The sequence below is a fragment of the Marmota marmota genome, unplaced genomic scaffold (genome assembly GCF_001458135.2).
Source record: "Marmota marmota marmota unplaced genomic scaffold, marMar, whole genome shotgun sequence".
NCBI classification, from domain to species: domain Eukaryota; kingdom Metazoa; phylum Chordata; class Mammalia; order Rodentia; family Sciuridae; genus Marmota; species Marmota marmota.
In genome coordinates, this window is record NW_025999899.1 from 2,114,482 (window position 1) to 2,137,519 (window position 23,038).

Genomic DNA, 23,038 nt, shown 5'->3' on the forward strand with positions numbered 1-23,038 from the left:
TTTCTGCTCTCATGCTTTTAATTTTCAATAACTTTTCACTGAATGTTCTTTTTCAAGATTCTTCTTCTTGTTCCATGGATTGGACAATGATTGTCTAGACCTTAGTAACCATTCTTTAACTTGTACTCAACTCAATATCTTCTCTTGATACTCAAGGAGCTGATAGTGTATTTTGTGTTTTGTTCAATGCAATCAATTTCCCAAGTTTCCATCTGCTTGACTGTTTGTTTTGGTGTCTGCTCTGTTAGAGGTTTTCTTTAAATGTTTAGTGATTGTTATGGTTTGGATTTGGAAATGTCCCCTTGAAAAGCACATGTTTTAGGTACATGGTACCCAGTACAGTAAGGTGCAGAGGTGGGGCTTTTAGGCAATGATAAGAACTGTAAACTCATCAGTGGATTAATCAACTTGATGGGCTAATAATTTGAATAGATTCCTGGTTGGTAACTGTAAGAGGTGGGCATAGCTAGAGGAATGAGGTCATTGGGGGGTATGTCCTGGGATTATATCTTGTCCCTGGATATCCATGATACCTCTCTCTCTCTCTCTCTCTCTCTCTCTCTCTCTCGATCCATGATCTATCTATCTATCTATCTCTCTCTCTCTCTCTCCATGATATCTCCCCCCCCTCCTTTTGGGCTACCATGAGCTGAAAACTTCCCTCCACCAAACCAAGCCCTCTGCCATTATGTTCTGCCTGACCTCAGACCAAGAGCAATGGAGATGGCCGTCTATGGACTGAGACCTCTGAAATCGTGAGCCCAAAATAAACTTTTCCTCCTCTAATTTGTTCTCATCAGGTATTTTTATCACAATGACAAAGAGCTGACTTAACACAGTGGTCCTTATCTGATTTAAGAATGGTGTGCTAAAAGGCTAACCAGGGGCTCCACTTGTGGAGGACAGTGCTTGTCAACCAGAATGCTTTATTGTACAAACTGATCAGGCAGAGTCCAGGAATCTCACTGGAGAACGCACAAAGGTTAATGTTGGTAGAGCTTTCTTTTTGGACCAGTTATTTTCTCCATAGAAAAACCTTTCCATCTCCCCTATCTGGGGGAAGAAGTTGCACTACCATTGTCCTGGGAGCTAGCGGGAAGAACCACCATTCAGCAGTAGATTCTCATTGAGTCCTTCGGCTTTGAGCTTTCTGTGGAGTGGAGAAGGGGCTTTTGATAAAGACTTTCAACCCATCTGGTTTCTGGTTCTATCTTGAAGCTTCATCTTCAGAAGTAACTTGGATCTATCCAACGTGAACATTTCATGGAAACTTGGCAAATCGACTGCTTTGAATGAGCTTCTGCAGCACCAATCAGCAACATTCTCACTGTCCTCTACTCCTCCTGGCCTTTTGCAGTTCCTGAGTGTGTCACCACTTGACTTATTGCTTTCTAGCTTCCAGATTCTTCTCATCACTAGGCTACTATTGTTTCCTTCCACCTGTCTCTTTGTTCTGGAGACATAGCTTGCATGAATCTTTTACTGCTATTTGTTGGAAGTTGAAAAGGGAGAGGAGACCATCGCCTGTGTTCCATCCACCATGTAAAAGGAAGTCTCCCCCCTTACTTTGGAGTTTACTTCTACCCCCATCTTGCATCCTTCACTACCTTCTCTGTTAGACCTGTTATCTCCAAGGTCCCCAATAATCTTCAAGTCACCTGTTCAGATTCCTTCTTGTTCAACTCTCCGCCTCCTTGACATTTAGACAGACTTGGATACAACACAAGACTTCCTCGCCCACAGAGCCCCCGTCTTTTGTACTTCCTGACCTTGATCTTTTTGTTCTTCTACCCAAGCTCTTGTTCCCCAACACTTCCCCCAAATCCTTTTCATTCTCTGCCCTCTTTTCTTCTCTTTCAACATCTTCTTTGAGTAGTCTACTTCCTGTCTTAAGGTGATGTCTCTAGATTTCTAATGCTGCCTCCTAAATTCTAACTAGCTACTTACTGAACTGAACCTTCCAAATTCAAGGTCTCCTTCAGCCAGGGTCCAGCCTTGACTCCCACTCAGGTCCACTCGTCTCCAGCATGCTGCTCTCCTTCCTGTACTTGGTACCACAACTTGGACCTCTTCTCATTCCCCATAAATGCTACCTGCATCTTGCCTTTATTATTTTGTCCTTGTCTTCCATTGTTAAAATTAATTCACAGATCCAACATGCTAATTATTGACCACCTCTGCTCTTCATCTTTCCAACCATTGCTTTAATCCAGGCTAACATGGAATAATTGTATTAACTTATCTTTTGTGTTTTATATCTTACAATTATTAAAATGTGTCTATCTTCAGCTTTATACTCTGGTAAATCTAGCATGTGATGGACCTATTTAACAGATGAACAAATAAAGGAAAGGATGGATGGATGGATGGATGGATGGATGGATGGATGGATTCTGGTACCTCAAAATGGAATGGCAAGGTGAAAGGTTATACATGTCCAACTTTGGTAGATGCTGCCAAAGCTTTCTAAAGTGGTCATAACAATTTATACTTCCACCAGAAGAGAGTTCCAGTAACTCCACATCCTTCCTAATGCTTAGATTTTTCTTTTTCCTTTCTTTTGGATCGCCTCTGCTTTTTCAGTTCAGTCACTGTGGGTGTATAATGACATTCAAACTGTGTTTTTAATTTCCATGTCCTTAATGACTAATGAAGTTCAACCAGCTCTTCCTATATCTTTGATAAACAAATGTACCCTTTAATTTAATCTCATTTATTATTTTTTGCTTTTATAGTTTTTTAAAAATAAGACATCTTTTCCTTTTCCAAGTCATTAAGATGTTTGCTAAAAGTTTTATTAATTTATCTTTCCCACTTAGATATGCACTCACCTCAATTTGATTTTTTAATACATGATATGAAGTAGGGCCTGGGATATAATTTTTTCATGTTAATGTCCAACTGGCCAATTTATTGAAAAGATGATCCTGGGGCTGGGGTTGTAGCTCAGTGGTGCAGTGCTTGCCTAGCATGTGTGAGGCACTGGGTTCAATTCTCAGCACCGCATATAAATAAATGAATAAAATAAAAGTCATTCAACATCTAAAATTTTTTTTTTAATTTTAAAAAAGACGATCCCTTTCCATCACACTACAGTATTGCTTTTATCATAAATCAGATGAACATAAATGTATAGGTTTATTTCTCAACTCTCCACTATGTCTCATTGTCTATCCTTGTCAATTTGTTCCTATGTCAATTTGTCTATCCTTGCCTATATTTCATTGCCTTAATTATCGTTGCTTTATAAGAATAGGTCTTATAATCCACAGTCTCCCAGCTGTGTTCTTCTGGAACTTAGTCATGTCTATGCTTGACCCTTCGTATTGCCACATGAATTTAGAAACAGTTTGCCAATTTCACCAGAAATTCTGCTGAGACTTTTTTTTATTAGTATTGCACTGAATTTATAGATTAACCTAGGGAGAATTGGCATCTTTAAAATACTGATTCTTCTAATCCATTAACTCATATATCCTTGCATTTATTTATAACCACTTTAGTTTTTTACAATAATGGGTTGTAATTTTCAGTGTAGAACTCTTGCACATCTTTTGTTAGATTTATTCCTAAGCATGAGATTTTTGTTATTGTTATTGTTGTGTTTTTTCAGTGCTAGAGATCAAACCCAGGGCCTTCTACATACAAAACACATGCTTTACCACTAAGCTACATCCCCCAGCCCTTGATGTTTTTTAATGACACTATAAATGGCTAAGCTTCTAAATTATTCAATGAATCAATGACATTAAAATTCAGAGTTTGAAAATCAGTTGTCACCACTCACTATGGTCTTACATCCAACCCCTTTGTTACCTACCTGCCCACTATAGATATTTGAATTGTAGCCTCTGGCTTATCATCTCTTGGTGTTCAGGAGATGTTGCTTGTTTTGCTTTATATTTATTTTTGTTCTTACTTATTTAGGGGTACTATTCTTTAAATACCATTTTTAAGTATGGAATTGTCAAGAGAAAATTATTCTTCCTTAAGAAAATTATTCTTCCTTTCTCTCTAGGAAAACATTCCCAATTTTCCAATTCCTACCCCATCCCTACCTTAATTTTCCTATTCCAGCACCTATCTGGTTATAGTCTGAACACCAACTTTTATATCTTTCTCCTCTTTAACCAGGAGCCCCTAAAAAGCAGAGATTCTGATCATTCCCAGGGCATAGATCCACAGATCTCCAAACCTGTACCAAATCAATGATGGCTGGCAGATGGCTGAAAATCAGACTGAGTTACTATGTGTCTGTCTGAGAGCAGTGAGCTAAAACACAGAGCCTGGAGAATATACAGGATGTCACCTAATACTTCAAGAGTGATACATTGCCACACTTGAATGTGACACTATAGCCAAAACTCAGTAGCCTCATCTGAATATGGGAGGTCTTACCAATTTTCTTGTTCGCATCACTTTGAGATTTCCTTGTGGTCTTATCAATTTCATCCACAAGCCTCTGGCTTTCTGCCACCAGGCGTTCCGATTGGGACCTCTGGGCCTCTGCCCTGTGGTACTGATTCTTATTAGAGATGTGCCACTCTGAGGGCAGAAACTTGGGTGGAGATTGTAGTAGCTTAGCCATTTGAGATTTCCAAAACCTGATCAAAGGCAGACATTTTTTTAGGTTAAATAAAAGCAATTTTTTTTTCCTTTTAAAATTATTATTTAAGTATGACATATCAAAAAGTGCAAACATCACAAACCATGCACACAAAATGAACGCATCTATGTAGCCAGCACTCAGATCAAGGAACATCTCAACCCTCTTTCCAGTCACTAGTCACTGCCTAAGCCCCACAAGGTGACACTAACCTGAGCATTAATAATCCAAATTATTCCTCTGGTTTCAAACTTAATATAAATGGAATCATACACTATGCATTCTTCTGCATCTGACTTCTTTCATTCAATATTCATAAGATTCATCTGTATTACTTGTATAGTTGAGGTTGTTCTTTCTCATTGTTGTGTGGTGTGTCATTGTATAAATACATCAAAACTCATCTTTTTCTACTGCTTTTTTCTTGGCTTGTTCCACTTTAGTCGTATAATGAGAATGCTATGACTATTCTCATGTGCAGCTTTTGGTAAATGCATTTGTTCTTTTTTATGACTCATTAGAATTACTGAGTCATGGAATTAAGTTCTACCATACAGATGAGCCCAGAAATGTTTCCTTAAAAATGAATAAATGTGGGTTGGGGTTGTGGCTCAGTGGTGGAGCACATGCCTTGTCTGCGTGGAGCACTGAGTTCGATCCTCAGCACCGATAAATAAGTAAAATAAGGGTATTGTGCCCATCTACAATTAAAAAAATTTTTTTAATGAGTAAGTGTGACTAGTGTAAACTGACAATTCAGTCTTGAGCCTATTCGACAGATAAAAGAATTAAAGGCTGGGGATGTGGCTTAGTGGTAGAGTGTTTGCCTAGCATGCTTGAGGCCCTGGGTTCAATCCTCAGCACCAAAAAAATAAAAATAAAATAAAATAAAAAAACTTCCCAAGGCAAAGAACAAGAAGGGGAATTCAAAGGAAGGCAGCCAGCAGAGGCCAGCAGTAACATGTCTCCAACATTGTTTTTCCCCAGGGCTGGGGATTGAACCCAGAGCCTGGCTCAGGCTAAGCAAGTGCTCCACTGAGTTAACTCCTCCCTACCTCCCCCCTCCCCACCCAGCTCTAGCAGCAACACCAAGACTAAAAGGTACCCGCCTCTTCAGCACACAGCTGTGGGTGACTAAGAGCTGCCTTCTCCAAACAGGGCTGGGCTGTGCCCCACCCCCACCCCAGCCCACCCAAAATCTGAGCTCCTGCCCTCAGAGACCTCTGGATTTCTGAATCCTTCACACAAAGTTGGAAGCTGAGTCAGATCTTGGCTAGGCTGAGCACCTCAGCCCACCCAGCCCCTCAGACACTTAGGTTCGCCCCATTTCTTCCTAGTCCAGTTCCTCCTATGGCCTCTCCCAAGTTTGTCCTAGTGTGGGGCCCAAAATTTACCCCAAGTCTCCTGGCTCAGTCTAGGTAGCCCTCCCTCAGAGTGGGTGGGGACCTAAAATTAGAGCTGACCCCAACCGGCCCAAGTGTACAGGTAGCGAGGAGGGGTGGGTGGAGGGGAGTGGGCCCGCCTAGGTCTACTTACCTCAGCGCCAAAAAGAACTATTAAACAAGCTCGAGATGGGGACCTCCTTACCCCAACTGGAGCTTCCGGCTCTTGCAAAACTGGGAAACAAGGTGGTCACCATGACAACTGGTGACGCGTCGCCGGGGCAAAGGGGGCGGGTTCCCCCACAAAGTTGCATCGCCGGGAGACACTGCGCAAGCGCGAATTCTACCGTCCCAGGGCCGGAGACTTAGGGATGCAGCGGACCGTGGGGGCAGACCCTGGGCCCTCGCAATCCACCACTCAGAGTGGCCAGCGTCGAGGTCTGGGTCACCTCGGGCCGCTGTGTCCCTGCGGGGTCTCGGATTCCCCCGGTGTACAATGGGGTCCGGCTGGGTGTTACCGCCTGGCCCTGGAGAGCGCAGGCGCAGGCGGGTGCAGGACCACCCAGCCACAGACTCAGCCCTGCAGGTGGAGGGGGCGAGAGAGATTCCTGGGGTTATCACGGCCTGGGGTAGGAAGAAGAAGCTTCAGACGTTCAACTTTAGAAAGGAAGCGTCAGGACCCCGGGGGTGGGGGGGTATCCTGGCACAGCGCAGCTGCAGGTGTGGGATTATACACAATGCATAGCTAGCCCCAGTATGTGGGTAGGAAATAATGGATTCCAAAAGATATGCAGCACAAGGCTTAGAATTTACTAAATGAATAAGCATACAGCTAAAGCTGTTCCTCAAAGTTAAAAAATGCAAGGTGTATTTCAATTTTATGTGACCTTGAGATTTTTGTGGATTGGAATAGTTAAGTTTCCAGATGGACAACATTTTATACCAATTTTTTTTTTCTTTAGGCAAGTGCTCTATTTCGGAGCTAGACTCCTAATCCGACACCAACTTTGATTTGTATCCTGTCAATGAACCACCTGTAAAATTATTTGGATGTTATTCTTCAAGATATTCATTTTATATGTAGCATATTTATTTTAAAAGGAGACTGCATCACTACCGGAAATGGAAAATTAATATCACCTGTGTGATAGAAATAGAAATAAAACACATAAATACAAATAAAATAAAACAAAGCAACATAAAATCGAATGTTGTTTTAAAACAATGAAACAAAAGTAATGACAAACCTAACCTATTATTTAAAAATCTACATCTGAAACCAAGTAAAAAGAATGAACTTGTTTCTAATAAGTAGATTTTTAGTTTGATGTTGGCAAAGACCACTTGATTTTTAGTTTCGGTGTTTATCAGTACTAGGATCCCAACTCACTAGTAAACCTATTTAGAAAGATCAAAATGATTTTTTTTAATCCAGTGGGGAGCTGTTAAGTTTAATCCTCCTGTGGGTTCAGGAAGCATAGAAGAACCAGAGAAGGTGAACCCCAAATCTGACTTCACCTCTCAACACTTTCACCCTGGAAGTGGGAGTTAAAATCAGGAAACCAACTTAGTCATTTATTTAAGTGACAATGAGTTTCCTCCAGAGTCTGTATAGGTTTCCATGACTGGTTTTTTTCTGTGTGGGAGGCCTGAATGGGTCACTCTACCAGTACCCCAAAGGTCCCTCTCTATCTACTGGGAGGTGGGAAGTATGGGAAAAAAATTAAGCCAAAGAGGACCACTCCAGGAGATTTAATATTTCTAAAGTAGTGAGATGGGACAAAGGACAGATAATTGGTTATCAAAGAAAGGAAATGGGTATTTAATACTTCCCCAACAACAGGTTGCTAAAACCTCCTGGGGAGGAGAAGGATCACACTTTCTAACACAAGGGATCTACACGCCCCCCCCCACCGGCTTTTATCAGTTTTTTTGTGTTTTTTTTTTTTTTCTTTTCTGCCTTTTGGTCAAGTTGGCACATAGGAGGAGGAGGGGACAGGAGAAGAAAGGAAAAGTAAAATCTATAAAGGGGCAGGACACCTTCACTCCCACACGCACCAGCTCTGGGTCCCAGGATTCTCTCTCTCTCCTATCCCTTAAATAAAATTTACTTTCTACTCTTGCCTTGGCCTTTCTCTGGTATTTAACTTCAACACCAGGGAAGGGGTGGGGCGAGGACCTGATCTCTCAAGACCCGTAGCAGTAGGACTTCCAGAAGGAAAGGGGGAAAATGGTAAAACAACAATGAATGGCGCTAGTCAGCTTTCCTCGATGTGAGCAAAATACCTGAAAAGAGTAACTTAGAGGACGAAAACTCTATTTTGGCCCATAGTTTCTGAGGACTCAGTGCATGGCCAGCCAGCTCCATTGCTCTGGGTCCGAGGTGAGGCAGAAAATCATGGTGGAAGGGCATGTGCAGGAAAGATACTCAGCTCAGGGCAGCCTGGAAGCAGAGAGGGTCGGAGGAGCCAGGGACAAAATGTGATCCCATGGGCATGCCTCCAGAGGCATACTTCCTCCACTCACACCCACTAGTCTCCATTAACACCCAGTAATGCATTCAAATTATTAATCCATCAAGTGGATTAATCCACTAATGAGGTTAGAGTTTCATATTTTAATCATTTCACCTCAGAACATTCCTGTGTTAGCTAACACATAAGTTTTTTTGAGGGATACTTCATTACCAATGGCAACAAAAGAATAGCAAACAATGATGGGAAAGAGGGGAATGTAGACTTTGAGCTGGAGACTCAAGCTTTTGGTCTGAAAGACCCATGAAACTCTTTCTCTGCCCCCCCCACACACACACATACACACACACACACACACACACACAAATACACACACGTCTATTCTGGTGGAAATTCAAGAATAAGGAGAAAAGGAGTGAAGCAATATCAAGCTTTTCATCTCTAATAGAGGGTGTAAGAAATGATGCTAGAATCATGTCTTCAAAATTCTAGTGGAAATTATTCCAAATCTGGAATTGTATATAACCAGTCAAAACAGCTCCTGTATAAGAGCAAAATAAAGATTTTTGTGGGCATGCTGGCACTAAAAAAACGTTGAGCATACCCTCTTTGAAAACAATTAATAAATCAAAAGTAAAAAGAAAAATTCAGAAAGAGGAAGGCATTGGCTACAAGAAACAGTGGAACAAACGCAGACGTATGGTGAAAAGAAACCTCCAATAATGGCTGCATAACTGGCTGGAGTAGTGACTCTGTTGTTGTATATGTATTTGCCACACTATGGTTTTTATCATTATTTTAGAGTGTATCTCTACATATAAAAAATAAATAAAAGTCTGCTGTCAAACACTAGGCCTTGTTTTGCTGGCAGCAGCCTCTTACATCCAAGTGCCTGACAGCACCATCCTCTCTGGTGCTTGGTTCAGTCTTGTTGTTTTGTTTATAGTATCCACAGGGCCAAGAGGCTATGCCGTGTGTGTGTGTGTGTGTGTACTACATAGCCCAGGTGTGCGGTAGGACATGCCACCTGGGTTAGCGTAAGTACACTCTACAGTGTTCCTACAACAATGAAATCTAACGTTACCTAGAACACATCCCCATCCTTAAGCAACACAGGATTGTGGGTAAAACAGGGATAATAAAGCACTAACTTGGGGCTAGGGCTGTAGCTCAGTGGTAGAGTGCTTGCTTAACTTAAATGCATGAGGCACTGGGTTCAAGTCTCAGCACCACATAAATGTAAAATAAGGATACTGTGTCCATATTAAACTTAAGAATAAATATTTTAAAAGTAAATAAAAACTAAAGCACTAACTCATAGGATAGCAATGAATATTTGTGAATTAATACTTATAAAGCAGTTGCAACAGCACTTAAGGCACAATTGAGCTCATAAAAATATTATTTTTACCTATAATATGAAGTTCATTTAACTTCATTGTATTTGTTGAGTAGCTTCATTATTCTTGTATTATAAATTTGAGTTTCTATAAAACAACCTCATGTCCCCTTCATCTCTCTTATACATTGAGGTCTTACACAAGATTTCAATTAAAAAAAAAAAACTAAAGAGGTTCCTTTGCTAAAACAATGACATCAAAAAGGGGACACATCATAAACAATTGATTTAACCTCTAAATGTCCTTCAGGCTCTTATTCCAGGGACACCACCATTCCATTCTGTCGCGGTGAACAGAACAGTAGGGTCTAAAGCTCCAGGAGTGGATGACCCACCATCCCAAGAAGCACTTGCACCTGTGAGTGGGAAAGCCCTGCCCCACTAACAGCTGGGCCTCCCCTGGGGACTCTTTAGGAATGCACATTCCTGGGCCCCACCTAGACTACCCCGTCCCAAACTGCAGGGTAGGGGTGCAATAACCTGTATTTAATAAGCCCCCTCCAGCCAGGTCTGGCTCAGGCCCCAGTTTGAGAACCGCCACTCTAGAAGGGAATCCTGCGGATTACAATTCTGGGCTCCCAAAGAGTCCACTGTCGTTTTCAAAACTGATCTGGTTGATAACAAGAAGTTCTTTCTGTTTCTATGACAAGAAATTCCCTTCTAGTGTAAGAGTACCCACACTGAATTTTAAGAAATGAAAATCAGGAAGGAAAGGAAGTCTTAGAAATCATGTCATTTAACCCTGTCCATTTGCAGATGAGGAAAAGGAGACAGAGAAGTAAAGGACTGTGTCCAAAGTCACACGAAAAAGCTGGTACAGACTTCAGGTCTCCTGAGGTTCGTGGTAAGGTGCAAAACACTTGGTTGATTGGACAGGTTTAGTGAAAAAACCCTGGGATGGCTGGGATGGTGGCTCAGAGGCAGAGCGCTCGCCTAGCACCGGCGGGACCCGGGTTCAATAAAGGCATTGTGTTGTGTCCATCTACACCTAAAAAAAAAAATATATATATATATATNATATATATATATATATATATATATATATTTTTTAAATCCTGGGAATGGTTACGGAGCGTTATGCAATCGACTCCATCGAATGACTGGATGTTTCATGTTTCAGTCTGTTTTCTGCACTGTGTAGCACAGTCCCTTGCAGCCTAGATTAAGAAACATTGCTATTTTTCCTTTCCTTTCAGTCTGTAGGTTTGGCAACTTGAATTCTTGAGCAATCACTTCAGACACTTGAAAGGGAAAATAAGAAACTGGCATCATTTTCTTTGTGATTTAGAGCTCGGATCAATGAGGCGAGTGTAATTATCCAGCAGAAACAAGAAAGGCATGAAAATCCTGCTTCCCAAAATGCTTGATTAAATATTTCTCAACTTTCTTGTTTTTTGTAAATTCCTAAGTCAGAAATGTAGATGGGTATGACAAGAATGTTTTTGTTTGTATGTTCAATTTCTACAAAGGGTTATTGTATTAGCCAGCTTTCGGTTACTGTAACAAAATGCCTCAGATGATCAACTTATAAAGAGAAAAGTTTTATTTTGGCTAACAGTTTTAGAGGTCCTAGTCCATGATCCATTGGCCCCTTTGCTTTGGGCCTGTGGCAAGGCAGCACATCATGGACGAGGCACGTGGCAGAGCAAAACCACTCACCTTATAGCCAGGAAATAAAAGTGAGAAAGAAGAAGAGGCTGGGGTCCCACCATCCCCTTCAAGGGCATCTTCCAAAAGGTCTAAAGACTCCCCCATGAGACCCCATCTCTTACAGTTTCCACCACCTCCTAGTAGCTCCACCCTGGGGATAAAGCCTTTAACACGTTGGTCTTCAGGGGACATTCAACCATGGCGGTTGTCATGTAGATTAAATGGAATAATATCTACAAATCACTTTGCAGATTCCCTGGCATATAATACATGCTTCATAAATAAGGATGAAAGTTTTAGTTGGTGCATAGTTTCAGAGGTTTAAGTTCATGATCCTTAGACCCCATTGCCTTTGGACCTGTAGCTATGGAGGGGTGGAGGACCGCTGCTCATCTCATGGTGGGAGGCAGAAAGGGAGATGAAGGGACCTATATCCCAATGGCCCCTTCAAGGGCACACCCCTAGTGACCTACCTTCCTTCTCCCAAGCCCCACCTTCCAATACCGCTACAGGCTGGTGACCAAGCCTCTAGCATATGGGCCTTGGGGGACACTTGCCGCACCATCCCTAAGTGCCTACATCTCAGGAAGTTCTATTATTCAGGCATTCATTCAACAAACGCTTGCTTCAACCCACTCACCGCATAGTATTGTTCTAGGTGCTTTGGGATAGGTACCATGGGGTCAGCCTCTGGTCTCAGACCTGAATTCAAGTCCAATTCAGGCTCCTACCAGCTGTGAGATCGTGGACAAGTCACTGATCTCTGTGCATCTCAGTGTCCTCATTCATAAACGTGGTCAAAACAATGTCTAGCACACGAGGTATCCTAGGAATTAAATGAAATCATATGTGCAAAGGGCTATGGGTGCTCAAAAATCATTCTACGTCCTTCATTTCTCTTCAAAGTGTTTGGTGTCTTTGTGTGCTCTGGAGGATTCTTTCAAAAAGCAATGTGTTTAACAAATAAGTGATACAAAAAGGGCATTTATCATAGTGAGACAGTCAGGGACCCCATGAAAAAGAGGACACACATTCTAAGAACCCTAACTCCTAGCTGTTTCCTAGCTGGGAGAGTATGGCACATGCTCTCCCCGACCCTCTCGCTCTCTCAAACAATCTTATCAACCTCAAAAACCAGGTGCATCATTAAAGCCAGGATGCCCTCGACATAAGGAATCCGGGGAGAATAGGATAAAAGAATAAATCTGTGGGGATGGCCACAAAGGGCTAAAGGCAATCCCCAGGGCCAGTCACCTGTCACTCGCGTGATTTGTGTTTCTCCCACTCCCATCTATGTGCTCTCTTGACGGCTGCAGCGACTCACCCTCATCCCAGGACCAGGATGTTCATGCAGAATGAGGCACCAATGGAGGGAATGAGCAGTCCCTGGGCTCCACGCTGACCGCCTGTTCCTCAAGGTCGGAATGAATGTCAATACAGTGTCCCAGTGACCATAATGAACAAAACAAGAAAACGTCTTTTGAAACCATGCCCCAAACCAAGGCAGATTCCGAGACTCTAGCCCTCCTCCTCCAAGAATGAAAACTGGTCCCTTTCTTTGCTGGGGGCATATCCAGCCTGACACATTCTTGGTTGGAGCTGCATCAGCTTCTTGCTGGAGCAGAAGCCCTGGTACAGCCTTGCCTGTGTTTGAGTTCCTCCAAGGGTCGTCTCATTTCCATAGTTTCTGGACCCAAGAGCCCCACTCCAGTAAGGAGAGGACCATAGATCCTAACCAGCAGTTCATATCAACAGCAATGGAAAACCTTTTTGGACAGTTCTTAGACTAACTCAATTGGAACACCAAGGTTAAGGATAAGGCATATGGATACAGTGTGTATTTATTTAAGTAGATTATAAATGTTGATGTTTTGTTTTTGTTTTGCAGTGCTGAGGACTGAACCCAGGGCTTTGTATGTTGGGCAAGAACTCTACTACTGAGCCTCATTCCCAGCTCTAAAGTTTCAAATAACATACGATAAAAAGCAAACTTCCTATTCCTTGCCCCCGGCTCCTTTTTCCCTCCCAAGGGCCAAAAATTTTCCAAAAATATGTCTCATTTTTCACAATTTTTTTCTCTGCATTCTTCAAATTGGGTAATTTCTATTGATCTGTCTTCAAGTTCACTGACCTTTGGGGAGGGGGTCACTTCCATTATGCTGTAAGCCCATTCAATAAATTGTCTATTTCAGATATTATATGTTTTTTATTCTAGAATTCCACCATTTCGGGTTTTTTAGTAGTTTCTATTTTTTGATGAAATTTCCTATTTGTTCATTCATTATGAATATATTTTCCTTTATGTCCAGTTTTTATCACAGATGTAATAACCCTTCATCAAAGCAAAAAAAATATATATTTTCCACTTTTATTTAATTTTCAGTTGGAGCCAGTATATGAAGCAGAAAGAATGAGACTCAATAATCTTCACAAAAATAAAATTATTTCAATCTTTTAAAATCCTTTTATTCATTCACCCTGCAAGACGACTACGACGACTTCTTCTTCTTCTTCTTCTTCTTCTTCTTCTTCTTCTTCTTCTTCTTCTTTATTGTTTGGTGCTGAGGATGGAAACTTAGGCCTCATGCCTGCTAGGCAAGCTATTACTGAGCCACATCCCAGCCCTGTTCAAGCAATTTTAAATTTCCACCTTTATTAGGAATTTTTCATTTGAAAACTATCTCATACATCCAATGTAAATGGGAACAGCATATATTCTGCTGATCTGAATAGGAAGACAACAATATGCCTTTTTACATATTTTTTAATTGGAAATTTTGGGATCTTTCTGCAGTGCCTCATTCTGTAAGCATATAACTTAAAGGGCATGATCTCAGCCAAGCTCCTGAACTTTTTAGGTGGCAACAATTAGGGTATGAGAACACTTTTGCCCCCTGTCCTTCAGATGCTAGAATAATGTCAGCTTTCCAACTTATTCTTGAACAGAAAGAATTCTCTCCTGGCCACTCACTGTCTCTGCCCTTCAGCATTAGGGGAAAACATATTTGCTCTGCAGAAAGGAAAAGGAAGTAGAACTTCTACTAAAATGACACTCAACAAAATAATTTTTGAATATTCCATTTTCTTTTTTTTTTTCTGGTTTGCTTTAGTATATTGAACAACTATGAGAAAGCCATTCTAATTCAATGGAAGAGATGCTGAAAGATTCAAGATTAACATCCATTATTAGCAATGTAAAGCGGAGGGAAAGATCCGTGAATTGTGCTCGTAGAATTCTGTCCCCATGGGAGACCGAAGGGTCAAGCCGAAAGCCATCAATGGGAAAGATGAAGAAAGGTGGGCTCTCAGGGCAGGGGTTTCTGGCTAGAAGCTGTTCCTTGCTCAGTGGGTCAATTTTTTTCTCCCAGCCCCCTCAGGCTGATTCTCTAGGCTAAGATGGTGGAGATGGTGTTTGCTGTGGAAAGAAAGTGGCGGGCTGAACCCAGGGGTAGTGCTGAAAAGCCTCCCGAGTCATGCTTGGCTCAGGCTTCTCCAGGGAAGATGGACAGAGGGAAAGGAGGTGCTGGCACCAAGCGAGGGCTTGGCACAGGGCTCTGGAAAGTTCACAGGAGCTGGAGGCCCAGGTGGCAGGACACACCTGGATAGCAACGAGAGAGTCTGCAATCAATGCTCATACAAGGGACAGCAGTCCAAACCCTATCTTGCCTAAGCAGATGGAGTCTTGACAAAGCCTTGCCCCTAACCTGAATCCTATGTGGGACTGACCTAGCCCTATTAAGCCCTTGGTGGGCAGCCTGGGAGAGCGGGGGTCAGGGTAGCCCCGTGTTGGACAGGACACCATGGGAGACAGACCCCATGTGGTTTCTAGCTCATCTCCATCTCTCAAAGCTTTTGGACACGCACACAGCTGGAGGAGGTCTCCCTGGCGGAGAACTTTGGGCAGGGGTGGCAGGGTGGGGGTGGGAACGGTCTTGAGAAAGCAGCTGAGGAATGGAGGGATCGGGATTTCCAGAGACTTCAGAGACGATGCCTGATCTGATAGGAACCGTGATTCAATGCTGCGACTTGGGGCTAATTTGCCGAATGAGGTAGTTCCATCCTATCCTGACCTCTCTGGGCAGGGTTGGTCAGGGAAGGCAGAAAACAGGCCTTCCCAAGACCCACGGGGATGAAAAGTGGCCAAGAAAAGCCAGAGTTGGGCTCCCAGAACGCAATGAGAAAAACAGAGAGAGGGCCCTAAAGGATTCTAGGTGCAGGCTGAGCTGACAGCGCCTTCTATCCATGATTCTGATCCTGACATTGGCTTGGAGGCAGAGACAGCCCTTCCCTGATCTTCCAAAGCCCCGGGAGATAAAGGGACCAGGTGGAGGATGGGCTTTGGGGCATCCAAGGGCACAAGTGTGTGACGGCCACCCCTATGGAACTCAGCAGGGACCACAAAGAAATATTCATTTTCTATTAATCACAGGAAACTATATAAGATATAATCAGCATAAAGTATATTCACTGAAAAATTGCTCCAAAGTGCAATACTGAGAAGAGGACCTGGCATAAAATGGGCACTTAGTAATTTTTTTTAAATTAATTAGCCTATAAATTAAAACTATATGCTAAACTGGATTGCATTTTCTAATACCAATATTGGAATCTTCCAGAAAAAGTAAATTTTGAGGGCTTTCTTTTCTCTTGAAGAGCATTCTTGAAGAGCATCCTTTTTTTTTTTTTTTTCACTAAAAAAAAAATGTATTTAACAGATTTCACAAAGAAGAATTCCACACTCTGGCAGGCAATGTCCAGGTATAGAGTTATCTTTGTTCTTTATGATGGAATTATCAGACACATCAACAAGATCTGAAGGTCCAGTTTCCAGGAGTTGGTAATGGATACTGGTGCAAGCCAGACTTTCTGCAAAAGTTTGAACAAGGCCTTATCCCTGGTGTTATGAAAGGTCTTTTAAACTTAGAATTGCACAGTAAAAAATTATGTGTTGACTGTTAGTTTTCTTAAATGTTAATTACAGGTTTAGGAACTGCACAAATCATGACAGTTTCTTAATGTTCTATTTTAAAAGTACAGCTCAGGGTGCTAAACATATATTTATTGTTTGTAAATACCTATCATCTGGCAGTGATGTAGGCCAAGCAAAGTCTGATTGGGCCAAACCCTAGAAAATGAAAATATATTTATCCTCTTCCTCTTTAACCCCACCTCGTGTCTCCTCATGGTTTTAATGATGTCTGTTGTTGAATTTTGGCAGACAGCACCCAAAGTCTCTAAGAATGCAGGCAGCCCTCCAGCACCCAGCATCAGAACCCCCCCAGGGGGGTACTTGTGAAAAGGATTGGATTCCCAGGCTGCCCTGCAAACCTGCTGAATCAGAACTTGAGTTTAAGAAATGCTTCATCTTCAGGGGTGTTTGCCCTCTCCTCCCAGTGACCCACCCTTGGGTTTCACTTTTCGACAGGAAACAGAACATAAATCTAAAATTGCCTTTGCGCTTGGACCAGTTTCCTTTGCTGATCTGATTCAAGAATGGCTTTTTTGTGCTGTGACCGTGAGTCCACTGAATAGATCCCTTGTATTTTAGGGGAAGAAATGCAGTGTTTCTTTGCTCACCAACATAGCTGGCCCTGGTGGCTCTGAGAATAAGCCAGCTTAGATTTCACCCTAGAGGATTACCATTTCACAGGCACATAAAGCCACCTGAAAGTCAAGATGAGAAAGGGGAAAGGGCATGCTGGACTCTTTGTGTGGTTGGTTTGTCTTTTTGCCATTTGTCAGGCACAGCAGCTGATACTACTGAATCTGACAAAGTAGTAACAGTCAAGAGCAGAATCGACTCCAAGATGCACTTCTAGAGAGGGGAGCCAAGGTTGCTGACCCACCACCTGCCCCTCTCATGACCAACTCCACACCTGGAAAAGTTATCCCCTACCCTCATATGTAAAGTGTCTGGGGGCCTGCAAAGTAAACTGACGAAAGACAACAGGAGATAAGGCATATAATTTTTATTCATCTTAATATTTTTATCTGCATGTGTTCAAAAAAAGAAGTCAAAACTCAAAAGATGTGATGAGCCTTGGGGACTTTTATACCATTTTAACAAAATGTGATACATTATGAAGAAGTGACTGAAAAAAGGGAAGGGGATTGGGGCTTCTAAGGGCAATAAATTGTAGAAAGGTGCCTAGGAAATATATGGGGGAAACTAATGGAAGACAAGGATTCTGTTAGTAGGATCTGCTTTTGCAGACTCAGCTCAATGTGATTCCCCATCACCAGAGATAAGAGTCAGTCTCCTCTTCCTAGTACACAGGGGCATCTTCCTCAAAGGAGAATTTATACACTGCTATTCTGCAGAGAAGGGAACAGCAGGGAATTTTTCCTACATCTGTTTCTTTATTGCCTATAGCTCAAAATAATCCTTCTGCCAGTATGACACATTCAGGATTGTGTATTCTGAGCCTTGTTATTATCATCAGCACATCCAGCTGGGGAGAAGCTGGACAAGGCTGGAACAAAAGGGTGTTTTCTGGCAGTTTCTTTGATTGCTGACCACAACCCTTGGCTGAAGGACTGGCCTGTGCCCTGGTGAGGCCTGGTCTCCCCACCATCCCTGACTGCTGTAAACTGGGTTATGAATGACCTTGTCCCTCTGGTGGAAGCTACAGAAGAAATTTGATGTGTCCACCAGGTAGGACGACTCCGTAGGGACAGAATCTTGGTAAAAACTGTCTCATAGTTCAAATGACTTAAATAGGTCATTTGTAATGGTCTTGTAATATATACAGATAAACCGTACACGTTAGCTTTTTGTTGCTATGACAAATACCTGAAAGAGTCAACTTGAAAGAAGAAAGATTTAGTTTGACTTGCAGTTTCCATTGCAGAAACATCATGGCGGAAGGGCATGCTGGAGCAAAGGTGATGGTCTCATGGCAGAGGGGAAGCAGAGAGAGAGTGAGCAAGGAAGGGGCAGGGATGAGATATGCCCTTCCAGGGAACACCCCCAGTGACCTAATTCCACCAAGTAAGTCCCACTGCCTACAGTTTCTACCACCTCCCAATAATGTCAGCAAATGTGAATCCCTTGATGGATTAATCCACTGATAAACACCCTCATGATCCAGTCACTCCCCAAAATTCCCACCTCTGAACGTTGCTGCCTTAGGGACCAGACCTTCAACTTGAGTCTTTGGGGAACATTCCAGATCCAAATCCTAATACTGTAGCTTCAAATAAGCCTTCAAATAAGTAAGATTTTTAGAGTTCAAATAAGGAAGTCTAAATCTAAGCCAGGACCTAAACTCAGAGAAATCATTATGTTCCATTAGAGGGCAGTATAGTAACTTGTTTCTAAGACTGTTGGCTCAGAAGAGCAGAGGAAGGGAATTTTGATCAGTTTTAAAATTTGTGATGAGAAATACCACCTTTACTTTAGAGTTTCTCTGCATGACGTGAAAACTACTCAAGAAGTTTTGGGTTTTTTTTTTTTTTAAGTCCAAATGATTTTTTTTTTTAAAGGCAAGTAGACAGACTTGGAACAAAATGGAATTGCTCTCATTTAGTTGCTATGTTGCTCTGTTGCTATGTGATCTAGTAGATGCTACAAACAAAATCAAGGAGATCACATTTCCTTTGCTTCAGCCCTTGGAAAAGCTTCCTACCCGTAAGAGTCCTCATCTGCAGTTGTGCCTGGAGCTACCAAGTTTGCAGGAGGGTTAAATTGGGAAAGGTAATAACAGCCATCACTAGCTTTTTTTGAACTCTCAGTACTAGGCCGGGTGCTTTACATGGATTATCTCTTTAATCCTTATGGTAGCTCTGAATTCGGCACTATTATTATCATCCTCATTTGACAGATGAGGAAACTAAGGCCCTAGAGGATTGAGCATTTGCTGATGGGATACAGCTCTTCAATGGCAGAATTGGGATTCGAACCAGGCAAATAAAATCTAGATGTCAGGTTTGAGCTGCTTCTAGGCGGTTAGTGGCAAAGACAGAACCAAAATCCAGTCCTCTTTGTTACAAATTAATGTAACAAAATTTGTGTTGCAAAAGATATATATGAGTAGAAACGGACAAAAGAAAACTTTAGAAGCTCGAAGGGGAAGGATACAATGTGACCATAATTGCAGAGACAGGTTCCTGCCAAGAAACAAGAACATTCCAGGTGAGTTGGGATGAGCAGCCAGGGCCCACTGCTTCCTCAAATCAAAGACCTCCATGACTAGTGGCCTTTGAAGGAGAAGTCAGCAGAAGATGGCGTCTGGCTTCAGAACACAGACTAAAATACATAGAATTTCACCTACATCCCTGGAGCCATTATCAAGTTCATCCCAAGATCATAAGAATAATTATAATTGCTGTCACTAGAGTACTCAAATGCCAGGCTCTACGCTAAGCCTTGGATGGGAGCATCTCATTCTCATGGTCACTCCACCAGCTGGGCACCATGTCCACCCTCTGGGTGTTCCGTGCACCGGCTCCTCTCACGGGGGCTCCCACGTGTAAGGCATGTGTGGATACGTGGGTGAGAATCTCACACACAGGTTGCTTCTCTAACCACTGCCCCTCATCTTTGAGCAAACAGCCAGTTCGGTTGTTAGAATGCAGTCTGAGCAAGGGTGACAGACGACTCCCTTCTCCCTTCCAAAACCACTACCCGGCAATACGGGCACAGAGGACTTACGGACCCATTAGGAAATGAAATGAGGGAAGAGACCAACATGGAGAGTTCTACGCATGCTTGGAAGATGAGGAGGAATGGGAACTGACTCAGCAGAGCTGGGAACCGCTTGCTACCGAGGTCCCTGGAGACGGGGATGCCAACAAGCAGAGCGGACTGGGCTTGCAGATTCTGGTCCTGAGGACTCTGAGAAAAATGAGTCATGGAACAAAAACCAGGGGACTAAGTGGCCTGGGTGATTCCCCCCCCTCCTCCCACTTCTGAAAGCCAGCAGCAGCCCCATTGACGGGCTTACCCTGGTCCTCTCCCCCACCCCTGTGCCCTTCCCCACCTCCATAGTCATAAGAGCCTTGAGATGTTCTTTATGGACAGCTAAATGGCTCAAAGACCAACTTCCAAATTTTGCCATTTTGGAGTCCAATTCCAATTAAAAAGCCAGTTTGCTGCCTGTGACAGTTTGGATGTTTAATATTCCCCAAAGACTCATGTGGTAAAGACTTGGTCTCCAGTCCGTGGCACCATTGGGAGGTGGTAGAACCTTCAATAGGCAGAGCCTAGTGGAAGGAAGTTAAGTCACTGGGACATCTCTGAAGGCAATCTGGAAACCCTGGCTCCTTCCTGTTCCTCAGCTTCTGGCTTCCATGAGGTGAACAAGTCTCCTATGCCACACACACACCCCCGTGATGTACGGTGCTACCAGAGGTCCAGAGCATCAGGGTCCAGTGACTGTGAACTGAAACCTCTGAAAATAAACCTTTCCTCCTTACAAGTTTTTTTTTTTTCAGGTATTCTGTCACAGTAACAGAAAGCTGACTAACAGAAAGATCTTATAGTAAAGATTTTTAAATACAGGTGAAGTGTGCCTTATCCAAAATACGTGGGATCAGAAATGTTTCAGAGTTCAGAGTTCTTCAGATTTTGGAATATTTGCATAGACTTTACTAGTTGAACAACCCTAATCCAAAATGTTTCCAAGTCAGAAATGTTTTTGAGTATCATGTTGGTACTTAAAATTTTTCAGGTTTTAAAGCATTTCAGATTTCAGATTTTCAGATTAGGAATGCTCAAATTGTAATAATAATTGAGGCAATACAGGAAGTCCAATTTCCAACTGTAAAGAATTATATAAGGAAAGCTGGGCGTGGTGGCACATACCTGTAATCCCAGCAGCAAGGGAGACTGAGGCAAGAGGATCGTGAGTTCAAAAGCCAGCCTCAGCAATGTTGAGGCACTAAGCAACTCAGTGAGACCCTGTCTCTAAATAAAAATATGAAAAATAGAAATGGGGATGTGGCTCAGTGGTTGAGTGCCCCTGAGTTCAATCCCCATTACCAAAAAAGAAAAATAATAATAATAATAATTCTATAAGAAGAGAGCAGGGGGAAAGAGAAGCAGAATGAAAGAAATTATAATAAAAAATAATACCATTTCCCAGAACTGAAGAATATGATTCTTTAGGTTGAAAGACTCCACTAATTGCCAGACTCACTTCAAGATCCACACCAAGAGGCATCAACATAAATTACAGAATAAAGATTTTCAAAGCTTCCAGGGAGGGAAAAAAAATAAACACAAAAAATATCAGTATTGATGGCATTGGACTTCTCACTAGCCACACTCAAGTTAGAAAATAATGGCTTCAAATTTATGTGTGAATATTACTTTTGGCTTAGAATATTGTAACTAGATGATCAATGTAATATGAGGGGGCTGGAGTTGTGGCTCAGCGGTAGAGCGCTTGCCTAGCATGTGCGAGACCCTGGGTTCGATCTTCAGCACCACATAAAAATAAATAAATTAAATAAAGTTATTGACAACTACAACTAAAAAATAAATATTTTTAAAAAATGTAATATGAAGGTGCCATAAAAGCATTTCAGATACACATGAACGGTTCGATCCTCAGCACCACATAGATAAATAAAGATACTGTGTTCAACTACAACTAAAAAATAAATATTTTTTAAAAAGATGATGTGGGACTAGGAATTATGGGATATAACCCAGGACAGCAGTGAAGAGGGAACTTGCAAGAGAAGAACAGATAGAAAACAACCAGTACAGAGGGGAGCAAAAGGTCAGCAGGGTGAAGAGGGAGATGCCCAAGGAATCAAAGAAAATGACTTGTTTGAGAATACAGAAAATAGTATCCAGATATACTGAAGCAGTCTGGAGAAAAATGAGCAATTGTTAATAGATGACTAGGCAAAAAAAAAAAAAAAATCAGGACCTGTGGCAGAGCGCTTGCCTGGCATGGGTGAGGTGAAGCACTGGGTTCGATCCTCAGCACCTCATAATAATAAACAAATAAAATAAAAGCTTGCTGACTATCTACCGCTCCAAATTTTTTTTTTCAAATAAAAGTAAATCAATGGGCTGGGGATATAGCTCAGCTGGTAGAGTGCTTGCCTCGCATGCACAAGGCCCTGTGTTCAATTCCCAGCATCACAAAAAAAAAAAAAAAAAAAAAAAAAAAAATCAATGACTAATTCCAAGAGAGAAATGAGGAGAATAACTCTTGCAAATGGCCTAAGATAGAAGTGACCATAGTTCATTCAAGGACTAGTGAGCAGAGGGCCCGAAACTGACTGGGAAGGGGAGAAGGCTAGGCAGTGAGGCCACTGAGATAAGAGAGGCCAGGACATGCCTGTCATTCAGACCACTGGGACAACTCAGCCATTTTCCCTGAGTGAGACGGGATCTGCTGCAGGGTTCTGTGCAAAGCTGTAACGTGATCTAACGTACCTGTTCGCATTTCCTGATGTATTGAGAATAAACGGAAGAAGGGAATAGGTAGAAGGAGGATGATATTGCAGTTAGAAGGTGGAAGACAATAATGATGGCCCAATTGGATGAGGGTGGCTTGAACCAGGTGCT

General features: G+C 42.3%; 1 protein-coding gene across 2 annotated transcripts in view; it reads right to left on the minus strand.

Annotated features, from left to right (window-relative positions):
* Positions 1-6,264, minus strand: part of Tekt1 (tektin 1) — a 32,446-nt gene extending 26,182 nt beyond the window's left edge. For both annotated transcript variants that reach the window (XM_048798393.1, XM_015505907.2), the window contains exons 1-2: positions 6,143-6,264; positions 4,399-4,604 (exon numbers count right to left, since the gene is read on the minus strand). In XM_048798393.1, the coding sequence (XP_048654350.1) occupies positions 4,399-4,588 (190 nt within the window). In that variant the 5' untranslated portion in view covers positions 4,589-4,604; positions 6,143-6,264. The remainder of the gene's footprint in view (positions 1-4,398; positions 4,605-6,142) is intronic.
* Positions 6,265-23,038: the final 16,774 nt, after the last annotated feature.